Source organism: Strix uralensis, chromosome 12 (genome assembly GCF_047716275.1).
Source record: "Strix uralensis isolate ZFMK-TIS-50842 chromosome 12, bStrUra1, whole genome shotgun sequence".
NCBI classification, from domain to species: domain Eukaryota; kingdom Metazoa; phylum Chordata; class Aves; order Strigiformes; family Strigidae; genus Strix; species Strix uralensis.
The window spans coordinates 14,324,652-14,344,523 of NC_133983.1; the positions used below are offsets into that span (position 1 = coordinate 14,324,652).

Here is a 19,872-nt window from a genome sequence, read left to right on the forward strand (position 1 = left end):
ATTGCCTGGATTTGGTAATGAGTTTGGAAAATACCAAAATTACCAAACAAAATTATGATCAAGACAGCAAGTGTTGTCATATACCAGCTTATTCCTCTTCCATTTATCAGTCAAAAGTTGACAAATCATCGCCTAGGCTGCTGCACTTTGGAGCTCTTCAAGAAACACACTGAATCAGGAAAGTCATGGCATTGCTTCTCCGAGTGCAATATGTGAAAAGTTACCTATATTTTTTTCTACAGAATAGTATTTTTCTGCAAAATAAGACACACATTTCTTACAACAGAAAGTATTCTCCCTCTTTTTTTATTTCATCATCCCATTTCTCCCCTTAATCGTCATCTTTCCACTCCACTAGTAACGGTCACTTTGATTGACCATTTGTCTGCTCCTCCATACAAGTTACTTCTCTCACTTCCTGAATGCTTCAGACTGCTACTGTCCATTTCTAAAATTCACTTTATTTTCACATTTATAAAAAGGGATGTTTATACAAAGGTTCTTCCACAAAACAAGCAGACTTATGAAGACATAAAAAGGATATTTAACAGTCACACTACTGATAATCAGAATAACAAAGTGGTGACAGCTGAAAGTCATTTTCTTAAGGCCCTTCTTCAGAAAGCTTAGATGCAGTAACTGTGTGAGAATAAACTAATAGTGCTCTCTGGCACTATTCTCAAGCCAAAAGGTGATGATCGCACAATGACAGGTGTGAATCTTCTACTGTATATGTTATTGCAGGACAAAGAACAAATTACAGATGTGAACACAGACCAATAATTAACACCACAAATGACCAACACACACAGACTGAGAAAGAATTCAGTTGAAGCACGTAAAATGTATAAAAGCAGAAAGACTGATAACTTCTGTTCTTTCTCTTTCCTAAACAGGAGATATTAAATAAAAATGAAAGCTACTACCTACAAAACCACTGAAAGGAGAAGTCCGTTAGGACAATTAGAACTCACTGCTAAAGTTTTTGAGGCCAAGGACTTTGCAAGTCTCAACAATCTAGATGTTCCTTTACCAATGCAGATGCATGGGGTCCCAACAATATGCTTCCCGTTATTTGACTGCAAAATCAGCCTGACTCAATTTACATAAATCACACTTTGCACCAAAAGCATCTGATATGGTTAAGCTATATCAGATACAGCAATAAAAACAAAAGCATAGGAAATAGAAGCTTCTGCAAAGAATGAAAAATAAAAATAAATTTGGAATACATATTCTTTACCAAGCATTTTTTCTCTCAATTAAGTTAAAAAAAAGTATTATGGAAGGAAGGAAGGAACAAGCCACTTGTAAATGTACAAAATTCAGAATGGCTATGGTCTGATATGACATTTATCTTCACTCATGAGTAAACACTTGCTAACTCACTTGTGGCTATGCCACTTGTGATTTATCAGCCTACTCACTCCTGAAGATAAATCTCATATCAAACCTCAGCTATCATGTAATCTGGCAGTATTAACTTACAATGTTCATGCTTTTATGGGCCTAGAATTCATATTTACCATTGTTTACCATGCTGTAACAGTTACAATTTTTCAGCAGTGCCTCAAATTTTGCATAAGCAATTATTTTTCCTCCCAAATAAAAAGACTTTAACACTCAGCACATAATTTTTAATGTTAATATGACAACAATATTGTTCCAATGAGTATATGTTTTCAAAGAAGCAATAAAGAAAAATAAAACCAAAAGCCACTGCATTACCTGTCCCACCTGCTCCCCGATTTATGATACAGTTCTTCCTACAGGATGTCACCTGGTCTAATTTTGAATGTTTTCAGTGATGGCTTTTTCATCACTGCCTTGGGGAGCCTGATCTACCATCTAATAATCTGTCTTACTGTAAGGGTATTTTGCCTTATATCCTGCTAAATCCTACTTTGCCTAATTATATCCTGTTATTCCTAGTTATACTCTCTTCAACCACTCCAAATAATTCATCAATATACTTTGATGTTTAAACCCTTAAAGTATTTGTGGTTTTTATGCTCCCCTTTAGTCAGTGTTTGACCAAGTTACATGTGTTCAACTCTCTAAAGCTTTTCTTTTAGTCTTCCTTTTCAAGTCTGTCCTTTAATTGTCATCTTTTGTTAGTGGTTTCCAAACAGCATTGATTGCCAATATCCTCCTCATATTAAGGAACAGCCCACAAAATTCACAAAGTCCATGATAACAACTCAGAAAACCACTGGCTGTATTTCAAATAGGCATACAATTTGTCAAGTAATAGGCTTTGCTCCTGTTAATGGATTCCTGACATCTACTGCTCAACTGCCATTTTTATTTCAATTTTATTGTATACCAAATACCAAGTCAGCGACTAGATCTTAATTAATTAATTAATAGAAACTACTCCTTTTATCCTAATATCCATCTTTTACTCTTCCATTTCTAAGCTGCCTTGCACACAGGACAAAAAAATCATGTCCTGTGAGTCACTAAAATGTGTATAAATTACGATCGTTCAGCAGCAGAAAACTAATGCCAGAAAAAGCTTCAGTAGAGAATCAAAAGCAAAGCAGAACATCCCCATATAACACAATGTTTATTCTGCTGTTGTATCTTGTTTCCAAATTCCATTACTCTGTCTCACCTTTTGGGAGCCTTCAACCACTATGACAGTCCCTGGAAAAGTGTTAGTAACTGTTTTAGCAAATACTATTCCAATGTAACTTAGAAGATTGCAAAATCTTCCCTCTGGACACTGTGTACAATCTACTGCAGCAACAATGGTCCAGATGTATTTCTATACATCTTTCCTAATCCTAGACCTGCACAGATCTTTATATTGCTTTGCATATAATTAAATTTGTTTTAATTAAGATGAATTACTTCAAATGTCTTATTGTTTCTTTATAACTTCAATTTAATAATTGGCTTTAACCTCCAGGAGTACTTTCTGTCAACACAATATATAAAGTGCTAATCAATCTCCATTACTCTTCAATCTGCTTACAACTTCAACACATTTAATAAAAAACGTCTCTCACTCATAGAAATTTTACCTGCTGTAACAACCAGAACAAGACAGGTAATGTCTGCATATATAAGGTTATAGAGAGCTCCTGCACCCTAAGAATAGCAATTTAGACAAACTTTGAACATTGCACTTAGAACAATTAAAAAAATTGATTGCTGGCTTATCTCATTAGTGTCTCATCAATAAAATAAAAGCCTAAGATTACTCCCCTTTTCCCTAGCTAGTAGTCGTCACCAGTACTAACAGCACTATCTAACTCTTCAGAGCATAGCTTTTTCATAGTTTTGGAACAGGATTTCAATATTTACAAGACAGATAAATAAAACAGTCTCCTCTTTCATCTCCACTAACACTATACATTTTAATGCTGAAGTCTCCTGTGTGCAATCCCCATTGCATGCTGAACAGCGCGGACAGAATTCCCATGTTGCAAGATACCTCAATATAACTGGAAGAAGTATCACCACATCTGACCCCTCTGTAAAACAGAAAAGTCAAAAGAAAGGAACCGCTAACAGATTTTCCACATTTTGAAAGAAACTAGACTACTGTAAACTGGCTGGTATGAAAGGATCTATATTCCAAAACAGGCTTGCCCTTCTGCAGCTGGACAGTTTGCAAAGCCAGCTGGAACTCTCTCCAGTGAGCTTCAGGCTTGGAAAATCTGGAGCTCAGCCAGTTTCCTCCATCAGTACTGGCCACCCTTAGGCAAGCCAGCTGTAATCTTCCTCTTCCGGACAAGTCCCAGGCAAGATGGCCAGCAGCTCTTTGCTGTGCTCTGATTTTGGGGAGCACTAAGAAGTGTGAAGAGTGTGATCACTGTCACCACAAAGAAGTCAATACTTACAAACAATTACTAGTGAGATGATATGGAGATGCTGCTGGGTTGTCTGCTTGGCACTTAAGTTGGTGGTTGTTGTGGTATATAAGATTTTTTTATGCAGTAACTCTTACTGTCTAATGCTGATTTTGTCTGTATAGAACTAATTTGAGGGCCACTAGGAAGTGCTTGGTTAATGCAATGTTTGGTTCTATTAAGTAATTACTGATAAATTGAAAGCAAATACAGAAAGCCAGTTTTGCAATAAAGCAAATAAATTATAATTTTTAATGTATTAACTTCTCCCTAAATATTTTCTAGAAAAGGAATAGTATTAAGCATAGTTTTGCTCTGCATAGTTCACTATATTTTGAAAATGTAGCGGTCGTTTCATGTACCCAGTAGGGTGAAAATTCAGTCCTAGACCTATGCCCTCCTTCCAGACAGAAAAACAACTTCTTTTGCCCATCAGATCAACCTCCACAATACATTAGTTTAGCAATTTTCAGCTCCCTCATATTGCATAGGTATGTTAATCCCTACTCAGGTTAACATCACGATTGCTTGCTCTGAGTATGCATTGACATGTAACAGAGACACAGAAGGTGTCTCTCCCATAAATTTGGCTTTATCCCGTTCAGAAAATATTCCACAAGAACTGTAAGAGTAAGAATTCCTGTGGACTTACTGACATATTTTTGTTCTACATCAGTGCTTCTCAAAAGGTGGGATGCAACCTGCCTAGTAGGTACAGGAATGTTTAAAGTGGGTTGCAAAGCACTGGAAAAAGCCATGTTACTCACCAGTAGGTTAGTCCTAAGATAGTAGCATGAGCTAAGGCTAGACTGACTGGTCATGAACGTTCATACTTGTAAAAAACCTGTCAGCTGCTGTCAGAAATTTGCTTTCCTTAGGATAGGGAGTAATTTTTTTCACCTACTGTCTGTAATGACAATCAGTTCCTGCCCCCTTACCTTGAAGAACCAACTTCAGTCTTACGAAACACACACAAATCAAAAAAGCCACAAAAAGTCTGAGGAACACTTTTCTAATTAATACAACAATTCAGAAGGGGTGGAGAGAATCCCTCTTAGAAAAAGAAAGAATGCAAGTGGCTGAACATAAAGCAGCAGAGTTAAGGTGCAAAATATCCAAATGTCTTGCGTGTATTACAAAAGCCAGAGTCAGAAGTCTTAGCATCTAAGATGTTCATACACACTAAAACTATGCTCACTAAAGGATGATAAAATTCTATTAATTTCATTCTGAAGTTAGTAATTTAACTGCTAGAAAGTATTTGTAAGGTTCAAAAGATGGTTCAGACGTTTTCAGATTCCGCACTGCTACTTTTAAAATTAAAGCAAAAGAAATATTCTCTCTCCACACACCCTACAAATTATTTATATCCTTTATAGAGCCTAAAAATGCAATGATAGATCCCTGTAAGGTTTTACATTATCATGTGCATTTCTGAATCTTGATAATATAAATTTTTACCAACTTGATACACCTTCTGGAACTTGTCAATTCAATTCTGAAACCCAAGTCAAGCACTTTACTCATACGTACACAGAAACCACACAAAAAGCTCTTATACCTTTGCTTGAAGGATCATAATGCCTGTATAAACTCAAGGTCTTGTAAGAATCCTAAACATTTTATAATTACAACTGTAAACACACATGCAAGATTCTATGTAACAGCGGGACAAATTTACCACACTCCCAGTGAATAACTGGCTGTATAGTTGCCTTGTTGATAGCGCCACTGAAATGGAATCTAAGCACATAATACTCCAATACACACAACAATAACGTATTTCAGTAAATAACAAAGTATGGTACTATTTCTAAACAAAATATGTTGGTACATGTTTTGTTTAGAAATAGTACAAGTTTTCATAACTATGCGTAGAATAGTTTAAAATGAAATACAGTTAATTTTAATGCAGACTAATCTAAGCAAAGCAGCATACCTAATGACATACTAAAAATTACTCTTGCCTTTAAGTCTTGAAAACCTTTCTGTTCTACATTTGTAATTAACTCAAGTTCCACTGTGCTCATATAACAATCACTGTATTCCAGACAAACAGGCCAAGAGTGCACTTTCTCAAATTTAAGGTGTTATCTAAACTGATGGTTGAACATACATGTGAACTGCCATAAAATGAGGTACTACTATGTATCACAGAATATGACAGAAACAAAAAAGTATTTTCCCAAACAAGCTGCAATGAAAAAAACATTGAAAATTGCAATTCAGTTTGTTAAGAAATTATCTTTTATACTACAGTACCTACCAGTTGAGAACTCTGATTTGACTGTACCACCTTAACCTGAGGAGGCTGCACTGTATTTGATACAGAGACTGTGCAAATGTTGTTTGGTTGCCTTATTCCTATTGTCTGTGTTGTGACAACAGAAGAAATGCTTCCAGAGGCAGACTGAGGTATAACTTGTGATAGCTTGGTTTGTTGAAGTGACTGCTGAGACGGCTGTCCTTGCAAAACTGAATGTTGACTATTCAGTAAAGATTGTCTCAGTGCAGGTAGACTTTTCTAAAAACAGAAGAAAGTTTATGAAATATCAAATTTAGCATGTTGACAAAAAAGTATTTTGAAATTTGATGTAAACAGAGTTAAAAGAATGCAGCTTGCTTTCCAATTTTACTATCTGCCTATTCATCAAAAAGTATTAAGATTGAACATATTTTTAAGAGGGAATGTTCAGTTTACATTTTTAATAAGCTTTCAATTTGGATTTAGCAACCCTGTAGATTTTGATGATAGCAGTAAAATGTAACACTCTCCTCCTCCAGACTATCTAGAACTTGTAGCTTAGGTCTTTGGAAGGGCAAAAAATGGAAATGGAAAAGGCAGAATCATAAGAACAACTCTCTTCCCATTGCATTCTAGAAGTAGTCAGCTGCACCAATTCACTTCTCCTGACATGCCTCCAGTACCTAGAACCAGATGATTTAACTGTTGATGCCCTACAGCAATAGCTGTTTACTGTATTATTAGTGATCTAACGTATTCTGACTGGATTAGAAAAGTTGTATGCTATTGTACCCTTCATGTTCAGACCAGTTCAATCAAAAAATATAGTTCTAAAAGGCTATACTATACCTTCACAAATACATTTTTTACTTAAGTGGTAGTAGTGTTCTTTTGAAGTGCTCCCCCCAGGCAGCTATAGAATGCAACAATGTTTAGCCCAAGCTACAGTTCTTTCTAAATTTCTAATATTTATTTAAAAACTTAATGCCTGTTGCCAAGAAAGGACTTCAAAGAAAGGAAACAAGTTAAAACTTATCATGATGCTAGAAGTGACTGCAGTGTAAGAGCAGGAAAAGGCAGAAATAAGGGTTAATGATAACTTGAAAAAACAAGCAGAGGGAGAGAGTTCTGAAGAAAAGTTAAAGGGAGAGAAGAAAGAGAGGAAATCTGCCCTAAACTGGAAAGTTTTGGACTAGAAGAAAAATGCTTTTAAAATTATAGTTGTGGTTTTGTTGGGGCATAATTAAACACGCTTTGTATGTTTGTATATAATCTTGCATATGGAAGCTATTGTAGCTAACATACAAGAACCAATTAAAAGTTAAATTTACCCGCACGTATACTACCTTAGGACCCAACAATAAATCCATTTGGTATCACATTAGAACTTCTATTATAGATTAGTTCCAGATTACAAGCAGGATCAGCTAATCAATTATTTCAACAGCATTATCCAGTTTAGCTTTTCATAATCACTGTTACACATGCATTGAAAGTTATCAATGACTCACATGTAGATTGCAAAAACAATAGGGAAAAAGCTTATTAAACTAGTGGAAGCATTTTGTAGAAATAACTTGTGACTCTTCCAAATGTAAATGCAGTAATTCTTCACAAAAAATTACCTACTACCACAGAAAAGTATATGCATTATAACAGTAAAGGATCACTACAGAATAGACAACGGATGATTTCCAAACTAGGGAGTAACTGCTTTTTTATATAAAACTAATTACTACAGTGTTCTAGATCAGGGCTACTCAAGCAGCAAACTCCAGATTAGTTTTTTCTTAAACCTAAACCAAGGCCCCAAACACACAACGTCTCCCTCCTGCAGGAAATTCCTGTTTCTTACCATTCTCTCAACCTGTCAGGGCACAGTCAGCTGCAGCACACAGCCACAGCTCTCAAAAAGCAGTAAGCAGCACCTGGCTGGCCTGACAGAGATGGAGCCTGTCTTCCAGCCAAGAAGATTTCATCAGAAATTGTCAGCACTAAGTAAAAATTGAGTAGTCCTGCTCTAGACAGGCGAAGCTAATTCCATTTAAAAAGTAAATTCTAAAGCTTAATGTACTGACATTTGCACTGAAATAAATTAATCCAAATTATATTCACATTACCTTAAGGAAAGGTACAAGATATGGCTGAGGAGATGATTTGAGTTCTGATTGAAGGCGACCTGTAAATTCTTCTGGATCAATCTTTGCATCCTTCAGGGGGAAGAAAAAAAAAAAAAAGCATCAACAACTCAGTTCAGTAGTTAGGGGTTTTTTTCCCAGATAATATATATGTGTGCATATATATATAGTTAAATAAGCTACCATATCAAGAAGAACTTTCAAAGCAGAACTTTTCTCAACTCCTCTGTATCTGCAAAATTCTTCTGTCAAGAGCTAATTTATATATGTAACATGCCACTCAGAATTCAGGAACTTCCCTTTGGGATGCCCAATTTAAGACACAAGATTCCACAAACACTCAAGTCTTTTTTAGGATTCCATTCTCTTGTTAACATTTACGTAGTGGTTTATTTTTAAAAATATTAATAAAAACCCAGGTTGTTGAAGTAACCTCACAAACTACTATAAAATTTGTCGGGCCTTGTAATAAGAAAATTTCTTTACTTGATTCCAAAACCAATTTTGAAGGTTCAGTTCAACTTAGTAGAGTATGTGTATGCATATATTTAAAACTATATTTGTGAAGCATATGTATACATTAAAAAGTGTACATGTAAGTATATATATAAAATTCTCACCTATATAAATGTGTGTCTGCATATATCTGTATATACTCATAAATATATTAAATACATGAAATATGTATCCAGTAGTTTATTTAGTAGTTAATACAGGAGAACTCTATATCTCAGGTGTATTTTATAATGCTTCTAACGTATCATTAGTTAAAATCTCAGGCTGTTAGAAAAACATTCATTAGCTTTGCCAGACTGATACAGAACAAGAACAAAACCAAACCAACCTTCAATAAATATATTTATTATATATGTGACTCATTGCTTTGTTTAAAATATTATAAGTAGTTACCTTTACTTAGTTAATCTTTCTTAGTTTTCAAAAGTTAAAACTAGCTTTTACTGGAACCACTGAATATGATTGCTCAGTGGCTCATACTTGAAAAAAGTCTTAGGCTTGTCTAAAATACACAGGTTTCTCTGTTAATGAATTCAAAGAAATATATATGAACTACTTTTAAATCCAAGTTCTTCATAGACTATATTTAATTTCTTTTAAGAGGCTTGACCATTTGTCCAGCTCAACAGTAACATCTGTCTGCCACTCATTTATACAGTTCATTGTCTGTCTCCATTGCTCTGGAGACTACAGTAAGTCAGACTTTTTCTGGGCCCAAGGAGTCTGTCTAGCTGAAACGCAACTTTGCCTCTTGAAATCCACTTGGAGTTAAGGCTCCATGGAGGGGCATATGTCTGCAGAACTGCTTTGACTTGGCAGCTTAGCAAAATACTTTTTCTTCAGTCCTAGAAATTCTAAACCACGTTGTGGAGGCATCTATCTACATTCATTCTGTGATTAAAACATTTAACAGCTTCCTACTGTTTCAGAAAAGACCAAGGTTTGGAGGAAGTGAAACTTAATGATTCCTCAAGGAAAAATCCCGTATTTTACTCTATTTTTCTAAATAAACGACCAAATTATAATCCATCAAAACAAGAATGTTTTTGATGAATGCATACTAAATACTGTCGTATTTCCCCTTTTGGAAACTAAGAGAAAGCCTACCTTTAACATATTTTTGAAGATATGTAACATGCAGAATATTTGCATTTTGATGCAGCCCAACTCCTTTCACTTTCATTACAGAAAAAAAAATATTGTTAAACTCAAAGCAATAGTTTTCAGCATAAGTAAACAACAAGCTTAATAGGTAACTGACAAAATGAAAGATAACTAAATATTTACCAACAAATCTTGAACCAGAGCTTTCACATTACGGGACGTTTCTGGAGATGGTGAATTATGAGAAGCAAGTTTTATAAGGGTAGCTAAAAAGTTTTTGCATTTTTTCACATTCTCTTGCATTTCCTGAAAAAGCCAAAGAAAACAAATATCAGATCCATGCTATTTTACAATCAGGATCAATACATGCTCTGATCACTATAAATAGGGAAAATTATAACATTGTTCTAATTCAGGCAGGATATATTTGAAATGTATCTGCAGCCACTTTACTACTGCTGCTAGTTACCTGATACCTTCTTCACTCCTTTATGTAACTGAACATCATACCTCACTAACACCAAAGAAAAAAATCAATGAAAGAAATATATTTAATATTTTACAGTCTGTTTTGATAAAAAGAACCTTAAATATGAGAAGTCACACAACAATTTGTTGGAGGTGCATTCTCCTGTGAGATGCCAAATACACAATGTACAATGTTCCCCAAGATATCTTAATTTGTTAAATTATTGATTCAGTATGTTTTTGTACAAAGCAGCTACAGCAAAGTCAAATTAGAAATAGTCTTCAAACACCATCATATCTAATCTTTTCTTCATCAGTAGGAAAACAGATGCTTTAATTTTTTCAAGCCATTATTTTTATATGGAATAATTACTCCAAGAAACAGAAATGTTACACTTGAGTGTAACCACAGTTTTGAGGCCCAGCAACATGAAAATAATGAAGTCCATAGACTGAAGGCCTGATTGTTCTGTCTACAGAAACAGAATAGTTGTTTCACTACTGACACATACGTGGCAGGATGTGGAAGTGTTCTTCCTCCCTCTCAAAATTTGTATCCCATTTAGTTGAGGGAAAGGGTTTCTTGTTTGCAAAGCATTTGTTCCATCACAGAAAGTGTGCTTGCATGAAGAAAAAGTTCCTTCGGCTTCAGAACAGACCTGAGAAGTTCATAAAGTACTAAGAAAACCAAGTATCTAGTATTTTAAAACTTACCTGTGATACAACTGTAGTTCCAGGTACAGGAGAGCTTGGTATGACCTGGGGCTGTGCTGGTACTTGTGCTGTTGTATGAGGTGGAAGCGGCAGCCGAGGCTGACCCTGGTTTTGTGCTGAAGCTTGAGTTTGTCCACCAGTAATTACTGCAGGTTGTTGAGAAGCTGATGTTCCAGTTGCTACTGTTGTCTTGAATAAATTTTGAGCGCTCGTCGTAGCTACTGATACCTATTAATATTTCACATTGAAAAAGAAAGGTAACTATCTTCCTTTACTTCTTTTACTCAACCCAAAAAGAAAAACTTGTTTCCTTTCAAATACACCCTTACTGACAAAATAAAACCATTTTTACTTACTTATTATAACCCTAATTTTGTCACCCTTTACTGAACAGTGAAAGTCCTCATTTAAAGTTCTTTTTACTACAAAAATAAATGTACCACTAAAAGCTGAGTTGCTATTATTGCCTTTAAGATCACCACGATGATGTGACTTCTGTAACTCAACCTTCTGTAAATTTGGCCCTTAATATAGAAAAGTCAGCTCCCCCTGATTTGCGGTCATGTCATCAGGTTTACAATTATCTATACCTCAGTTACAGTGACAGTTCAGATCCAGATGACACAAATGCACTAACACAGCTTCCCAACCTAATCTGTGCCCAGCAGCACCATATATGCAGTGCACAGCCCTAGCAAATAAAACTTCCTGGACCTAGCTGGGCCACACACAAAGACCATGCTGCACACTCCTCAACCTTAGAAGGCTGGAAAGCTTATCAGGCTGCACAGAGCACCACATACACACACACAGCCCCTTCCAGTTCAGCTCTCACACTTTACCCGACCTAGTATGCCACTCTTCCAAGTGCCAAAAAGTCTCACACAGACACACCACACGGGACTGCAGAAGCTAGAGTGCTCAGCCCTGCAGCGTAACAGGCTGAGCGGGAGCTACCAGGACCTCTCCAAATCCAGCATGACTGCAGAGCATTGCTCTGTCTTGGGCACAGATGCAGTACAAGCTTAACCCAGGCACCTGCACTGCGACGCCACAGGTGATGCCGTGGATCTGGCGGCACTGGGGACCACACAGCACATACCATAGCTCTCAACAGAGGACAAATATAGTGCAGCATGTCCACCACTGAAACAGTATTTATGAGTCCAGCTGATATAAGTTTTTCTTTAAAAAAGTTTAAAACTGAGTCTACACTACCCCCAAATTTTTTATCATCTAGGAAACAGTAGAAAATAAGATCTAGGCTATCATTCAGCACCTGCATAACACAGTCTCACTATACATTCATCATTAATTTCTGGGATTATATTTGCGATAAAGCACACATATGAACGTTAAAATTCGCTTTTGAAAGAACATGTAAGTACAAACATCCTTTTCTTCACCCATCTTTTGCTTTTTCTGTTCTCATTACTTACTGTGGTATGTGAAAGAATAGAGCCTCCTGGCAGCGTTGCAGCAGGTGTAGCACTGACAGATGTACCAGCTGATTGAACAACTTTGGCTTGCACTGGAAGTCCTAGGCGGACAGTAGATGTGGCTACAGAAGTTGGTTGCTAATAAAGGAAAAATAAGCATTTTATTTTTTACCTCCTTAGTAACTTGATTTCCAAGACTTTTTAATAATAGTGATTAGATGAATAATCATTATTAATGCTGCAAAAGAATCAAACCCAATAATATGTTCTTAAATATATATTCACAAATAATGTAAAAATGAGCTTTCTTATGTTCAATATGTTTGTTATATTCCTGCTAAAAGCTATTTCTCATACAGCTATGTGGAAAAGATTAGAAAAAAATAGAATGTAACTTGCAAAAAACTGATGTTACATTGATGTATTAGTTCAGTTGTGGTATCTACCTGTCAGTATTCATCAATATTTGAGTTTATAATTGCCAGTAACATATGTTGGTCCTTTTTGTATTTACTGGCCTGTTCTAGTGCTTTTCCTTGAAGAAAATTAATATGGAGAGAAAATTCAGAAAGCAGAAAAATATTTTCAAAATTATTTCAGATTAAATTATATAGAAACTAACTGGCACAGAAATGAAGTCTAAGTGTTTGGAGACTGTCACAGAACTCACACTCTGTAACTAGACAGCAACTGGAATTTTAAGTACAGACAAAGGAAAATGACGGGCTTACAGCTTTTCACGCAGTAGCATTACTCTACAACTCAGTAAATTTGTCTCATGCAGCAAACATATGAACTGGTTTTGTAATTTACTTTAATTGGGAGATCAAAATCTCTTACCATCATATAAAAGGACAAGATTTAAGAATAAAAAAAAGTCTCCAGGAAAGTTGTTATTTAACTCTACAGCAATGTAAATACCATTATGGAAGAAATACATCACACAATATGGTAATGATGACCAGAAGAGAACCACTCATTATTAAAAACAGAGGTCCCACTGGTCTCTTATAACTTGCATTTATTAAAATTTGCATCCAAACACATACTTAGAAAAGACAAATTTTCTAAGCAGCTGGAGTAATAAACCATGGACAACGTTGTTTCTCACAAGATAAAACTTATTTTCCTTGATTTACATTTTAAATTGTATGTCTTTATAATTAATATTTTTATAAAGAACAGCTTATTTTATATTCTTACATTGCCTATTAAACCTACATAAAACACTTCTTCAAAGAATATCCAGTATACTTAAGAGATCTCCAAAAGGAAGAGAGGCCCAGGCAGGCATTCAAAGCCCCAAGCATTGCTTACCAATCAGTCCAGCAACATAATCTACTGGATATCAATCTTCTGTACTTGGTGAAAAAAAGGGGAAAAAAAAAGATCTACCTGACATCTGAACAAAACCTTTTTTTTATTTGGATAGCTTTCAAGATCTTTAAAATCTTGACTAGGGATGTCTTCCACACTGAGACAGCCTGGAGGCAATAAACAGCATCATCATGAATAGGTAGAATTGTCTGGATTTTTGGAAGAAGAATCCTATAAGCTTTTTCAGTTTTTAAATACCATATCTCTCTTCTCCATTGTAAAGAAGATCACTTGCTTTGATTTCCTTAAAATACTGGTTGACTGAAATTATATTTACCTGACGAATGCTTGCATTTAAAAACATAAATAGTGTGTATCTTGTTCATTTGCTTATAATCAATGTTTCCAACCTAAAAAATACAGCAGACTTGTGATACCTGCCCCCTTCTTGTCAGTAAGTGCTTCCAGAGGTGAGGATTTACAAAGCAAGCAGATAACCAGGCAAACTTCTGGCAGCTACTCAGTTCCAAGAAAGAGGAATGCGAATACATAGCTCAGGCTGCTAGCAAGAGAATTTTTCTCAGCTAATAAATGCCCACAATTCATCACAGCAACGTACTTGAAAACAAAAACTGCATATAATTAAAATATCCAATTTCAGTATTGTAACAGTGTATTATCCAACTAAGTATGTATTCCACTGTGCCAGACCACAGGAGCAAACTCTGCAACATGAAGACTAAATTCACCCTTGGTTTTAAAAATCAATAGTGACAAAAGCCTTTGATACAAAATGGCTGTAAAATCTATTAATGTGTTGGATATGAAGAAAAAGCCTTACTACCAAAGAACTGCAAAGAAAGTAACACAACAGTTTACTAACGTGGTTCCAAAACTCATAAATGTTAGAAAGGTAAGTATGAAATGAGTGGATGCGGAACATAACAAGGAACTAGCCTAGAGAAATTCTTAAGTATCATGGAAATGATCTTCAAATGACAGCTACAAGTTGCCAAAAGACACTACAAGGACTCCCAACACAAATGCTTCAAAAAGACCTGGTAAAAACTATTTAGAAACAAAAAGCTATGTTTTCTATGAAAGGAAAGTTGTAAACAGATCTCATGAGAAATCCATCAAAAAGAAAACAAAAGTTATCAACATTATATAAAAAAATCATAATCCCATGTGTCAAGCTCCTACTGGAACAATCTAAGAGAATTTATGATGTTCTTTAAAGAAAAATTGCTAAGGTTTGGTATGATGCTGTTAAATTCCAAAATTACCAAGAGAGGCTTAGAAAGGCATATATTTTCAAATGTAACTATTATTTTTCATAAGACACATCACATATTTTTACATTTGTAAAGTAATGAAAGTAATGTTTAAGCGGCTTTTTCCCTGTACTCAGACATTAACAGGCAGGAAACTAGAACATGAATGAATACAGTATGTAATCCACCACCAATCTCTATGGGGACACTTGAGAATGCTTAAGATAGCCTTTTGAATACAGACTTGCACAGGCTCTGTCCGCACAGGGAGGTTAGAAATTTTAAGTGGAGCACAGCACAGCGCTACTACAGAAATAAGGATTTCAAAATGGATCTGGCTCACGTCTGGCCAGCTTGGAGGGGGGATGTCCCAAGGTTCATTCTGCCTTCGCAAGTCATGCTGATAATGCAAGTGACTCCGGTTTCAGGGTACTACAAGTCACTTCCACAAAGGCAGTCAGCGCACATTAGAAGAAGTCCATGTGGAATTACTCTGTGTCCTGTAAATTCACTCCCTAAATAAATACATCTTCACTTTCCTATAGAGACCTTCTCCCCAGAGCTCTGGACACATGAATAGAGACGCAAAGCTCGAGGCATGAACAGGAAAGAACCACATTGTACCTGCTGTGCACAAACAAGCTACCTCTATATTTGAAGGAATATACAAGGCTGCATTTGAAAAAGCAGGCCACTTGAATATGGAGAAAACACGCCAAAATACCCAGGGATTATCTGTCCCTGCCAAAACAGGACTACACCAATTTTACGGGTTGTATTGTGTATTCACAGCTTTATAAAATCAAGACAATTTAAACTGCCACAGGTCAGTACACTGATATATGTAAATCCTTGGAAATAGGTTTGTGGTATACTTGTATTTTGTACTATAGTACCACCTACTGATGAACGCTCAGGGTACCAGCAACACAGTCTTTGCACTACAAAGCAAGAGAGCTTACTTTTGATGATTATATTGCATATATTTTTCATGATCAGTCCTTTCAATAAACGTGGCCACTATCAACCACAAAAGGAAAAAAGAAAATACATCAATAGCATTTGAACAAACATTAATACAAAAGCAGCGGCAAGCTTATCATGATACAGATCGTGACACCTCTTCATGTGTCTTCCAATACATGGCTTCACTAGGTATAATGCAAAACTCAATTTTAGCAGAATATGACCTTTAAGTTTAGATTTAAATTTGCAAAATCCAAAATAAAACTATTTTAATCATTAATCCAGAAGACTTCTTACAGACAAAACAGGCCATGCTAAGATGCCCTGATGCCTCAAACAATAAAAGACAGTGTTTAACAAAGACAAAACTAAAGTGGGATTGCATACACTGGCAGAAGCATAGGCTAAACGTCAAATCTGGTAGCTCATTTGTATTGGGTTTGCATGGCAAGGTTTTGGTAGTGGCAGGGCTACAGGGGTGGCTTCTGTGAGAAGCTGCTAGAAGCTTTCCCTATGTCTGACAGGGCCAATGCCAGCCAGCTCCAAGACAGACCTGCTGCTGGCCAAGGCTGAGCCCATCAGTGATGGTGGTAGCACCTCTGGGATAACATATTTAAGAAGCGGGGAAAAAAACCTGCGCAACAGTAACTGCAGCCAGAGAAGAGAGAGTATGTGAGAGAAACAACTCTGCAGACACCAAGTTCAGTGAAGAAGGGGGAGGAGATGCTCCAGGTGCTGGAGTGGAGATTCCCCTGCAGCCTGTGGTGCAGCCCATGGTGAGGCAGCTGTGCCCTGCACCCATGGAGGCCCATGGGGGAGCAGATCTCCACCTGCAGTCCGGGGAGGACCCCACACCAGAGTAGGGGGATGTGCCTGATGGAGGCTGTGACCCCATGGGAAGCCCACGCTGGAGCAGGTTCCTGGCAGGACCTGTGGCCCCCTGGAGAGAGAAGCCCACACTGGAGCAGGTTTGCTGGCAGGACTTGTGACCCCGTGGGGGACCCACACTGGAGCAGTCTGTTCCCAAAGGATGGCACCCTGTGGGAGGGACCCACGCTGGAGCAGTTCATGAAGAACTGTAGCCCATGGGAAGGACTCATGTTGGAGAAGTTCATGGAGTACTGTCAGCTGTGGGAGGGACCCCACGCTGGAGCTGGGGAAGAGTATGAGGAGTCCTCCTGCTGAGGAGAAAGGCGCAGCAGAAACAACGGGTGATGAACTGACTGCAACCCCCATTCCCTGTTCCCCTGCACCACTGGTGGGGAGGAGGCAGAGAAATCAGGAGTAAAGTTCAGCCTGGGAAGAAGGGAGGGGTGGGGGGGAAGGGGCTCTTAAGATTTTATTTCTCATTATCCTACTCTGATTTGATTGGTAATAAATTAAACTTATTTCCCCAACTCAAGTCTGTTTTGCCCGTGATGGTAACTGGTGAGTGATCTCTCCCTGTTCTTACTCTGACCCACGAGCCTTTTGTTACATTTTCCCACCCCTTCCCAGTTGAGGAGAGGGAATGATAGAGCAGCTTTGGTGGGCACCTGGTGTCCAGTCAGGGTCAACCCACCACATCATTTTAGAGTAACTAATTTATACAACCTTTCTTATAGGCACTGCTGGTATTCAGGTATCATAACACTCCCCATTACCAAACTCTATTTTCCAATACTTAAGATTCTGTCAAACTTCTGAAGAGTTCATGAAGAAACTTCATATGCTTATTGACTGCCTCTCCATTCTTTTGGTTATGGTTCATCTGGAACATGCACTTAAACATCAGATGCAGAGCAATTTGTACATTGGGGATTTGATTTTTTTCGCTCTCGTAAAAATACAGCTAAATTGAGCCACAGGACTAACCCTTTAAAAACCTGACATTTGCAGACAATTGCAGAAAATGACTGGAGACAGAATCCCTAACACGTCAGCCAACACAGGCAGAACCTTCATTGCCACCACAGTTCTGGGACACCACAGTATCGCTGGAGTCAAGCATCAGAACCCAAAGCAGGGAGACACTGCTCTGTTCCTCATATTCATGATGTCCCTTTGGGGTTCACAAACTAGAAGAACAACATGGGAGGAAGACACAGGACTGAGAGCAGTGAAACAAGACAGGTAGAAGAGCTTGGGGCCACCAAAAAAATCCTTCAGAAACCAGGGGTTTTAAGTCCAAAACCCCTACCTCTGAAGTCTCAGCATCCTGTTGGTGTAAGCAAATACCTATACAATCCATTATCAGAGTACTTTCCCCTTCTCTGGTGAAATGGCTGGTCCATCTATAACCACTAGGATTCATCCAAAGAATCTGGCAGATAAAAAGCAGCTGAATTTTGGCACTACAACTGGATTCTACCCCTGCCTCAACTGCTCAGCACTTGTGCTGCATGCAAATATGATCTATTGTAAGCAATATTCTTATGCCATGTATTTATGAGTGCCCAATGTGAAAAGCAGGGTTTGTGACCAGGAGTGGTCATGGCTGCAACTGAAGACAATGAAACACAAACAATTAACCAGTATTTTTAATTTAAAATAGAGACAATTAGGCTCTGTTTTCTACTTAAAAAAAGAGGCTAATAATCCCCTTAACTGCACTGTTGAGGAAGTTGTTATAGGGATAAGCTTCACAAAAAACCTACTTGGTTATTAATTCCCACTTCAGAGGGGGGCTTAGATAGTATGCAGCAAATAAGCCTTAAGCAACCCACTGAACAGGCGAGAAAAAATATTACATAACTCTTCATTAATTACAACTGCCCAGCCTACACACTCTAGAAACTAAAAACAACAGTAGTATGCGGTCATGCAGCATAATGTGTATGCACATGGGAGCCACTATTACATTGCTCAGGAACCTCCTTTATAGCATTTCCTAATCTTTGCATGTTTAATTTTACAGCCTTACTAATGTTTGAGTGCCTCCTAAGAAGTTTTAAAAGATATGTTAATGCTTTGAAAATGTAAACAATAGAATTTATAGTGAGAATTTACTATCTGGTTATATAGTAAAGATTGACTCACCACGAAGGAAAGGAAGGAAAATGGTATTGTGGCTAAAGCACAGTTGAAACCACACATTTTTACTTTCTCTAACCTTCCAACCTACCTGCCCTGCTAACACAGATGTCTTCTCCAAAATATTGCAAAAGCAGCTCAAAAACTGTCTATACAAAAGAAATAGTATAGAATACCTTATTTGATAATAATGGTAATGCACCTCAGGTGCACAAAGATTTATCAATTCGCTTAAAATTTCTGCAAAAAGTGAAACAAGCATTTGTCAGAAAAGCAGAAAGGTGTGAAAAACAGTAAAAGAAGAGATCAATTAAATGAGAAAAAATTATCAAAAGATTACATAAAAATACAAACACTGCTGAAAACACAGGCATCACATATTATCAGAACTATCTCAGATTTGAAAGGTTCTGCTTTAGCAGAACAGCAGCTTGTGAAACGTCAGCCAAGTTTAGAACTGCTCTCAACATCACATGTGATGGCAAAGACTAAGCTGCTACTGCCTGCATTGAGCATATTTTATAGCAAAAATACAGCCACTTCCAGAGCAGGTGATTCAGCACTTTTCACAAGTTCAAAAGACTTTTTTTTTTTTCATTTTAAAAAAGGATGGTAAAGTGAAACTTAAAGTGAATACCAAAACACAGAAAACAAATCAGTAAAGTTTATATCATGAACTTGAAAATCTGAAGAGCAGAAGTTAGAAAAATGCCTACATTGGTCCAGATTGGACTATTTATGCAATGAAAACAAAACTCAAGTGCTTGGTAATGATATTTGTGAGAATTATTTATAAGAATTTTGGTAATCATACCTGTA

At 37.0% G+C, this 19,872-nt stretch overlaps 1 protein-coding gene across 2 annotated transcripts in view; it reads right to left on the reverse strand.

The window, feature by feature from the left end:
* LOC141949031 (transcription initiation factor TFIID subunit 4-like) overlaps nt 1-19,872 on the reverse strand; it is a 149,834-nt gene that overhangs the window by 117,725 nt on the left and 12,237 nt on the right. For both annotated transcript variants that reach the window (XR_012630632.1, XM_074882200.1), the window contains exons 3-7: nt 12,485-12,622; nt 11,046-11,273; nt 10,047-10,169; nt 8,226-8,315; nt 6,127-6,384 (exon numbers count right to left, since the gene is read on the reverse strand). Coding sequence is in view for 1 of the 2 variants with exons in the window: in XM_074882200.1 (XP_074738301.1) it covers nt 6,127-6,384; nt 8,226-8,315; nt 10,047-10,169; nt 11,046-11,273; nt 12,485-12,622 (837 nt within the window). In the remaining variant the exon portion in view is untranslated. The remainder of the gene's footprint in view (nt 1-6,126; nt 6,385-8,225; nt 8,316-10,046; nt 10,170-11,045; nt 11,274-12,484; nt 12,623-19,872) is intronic.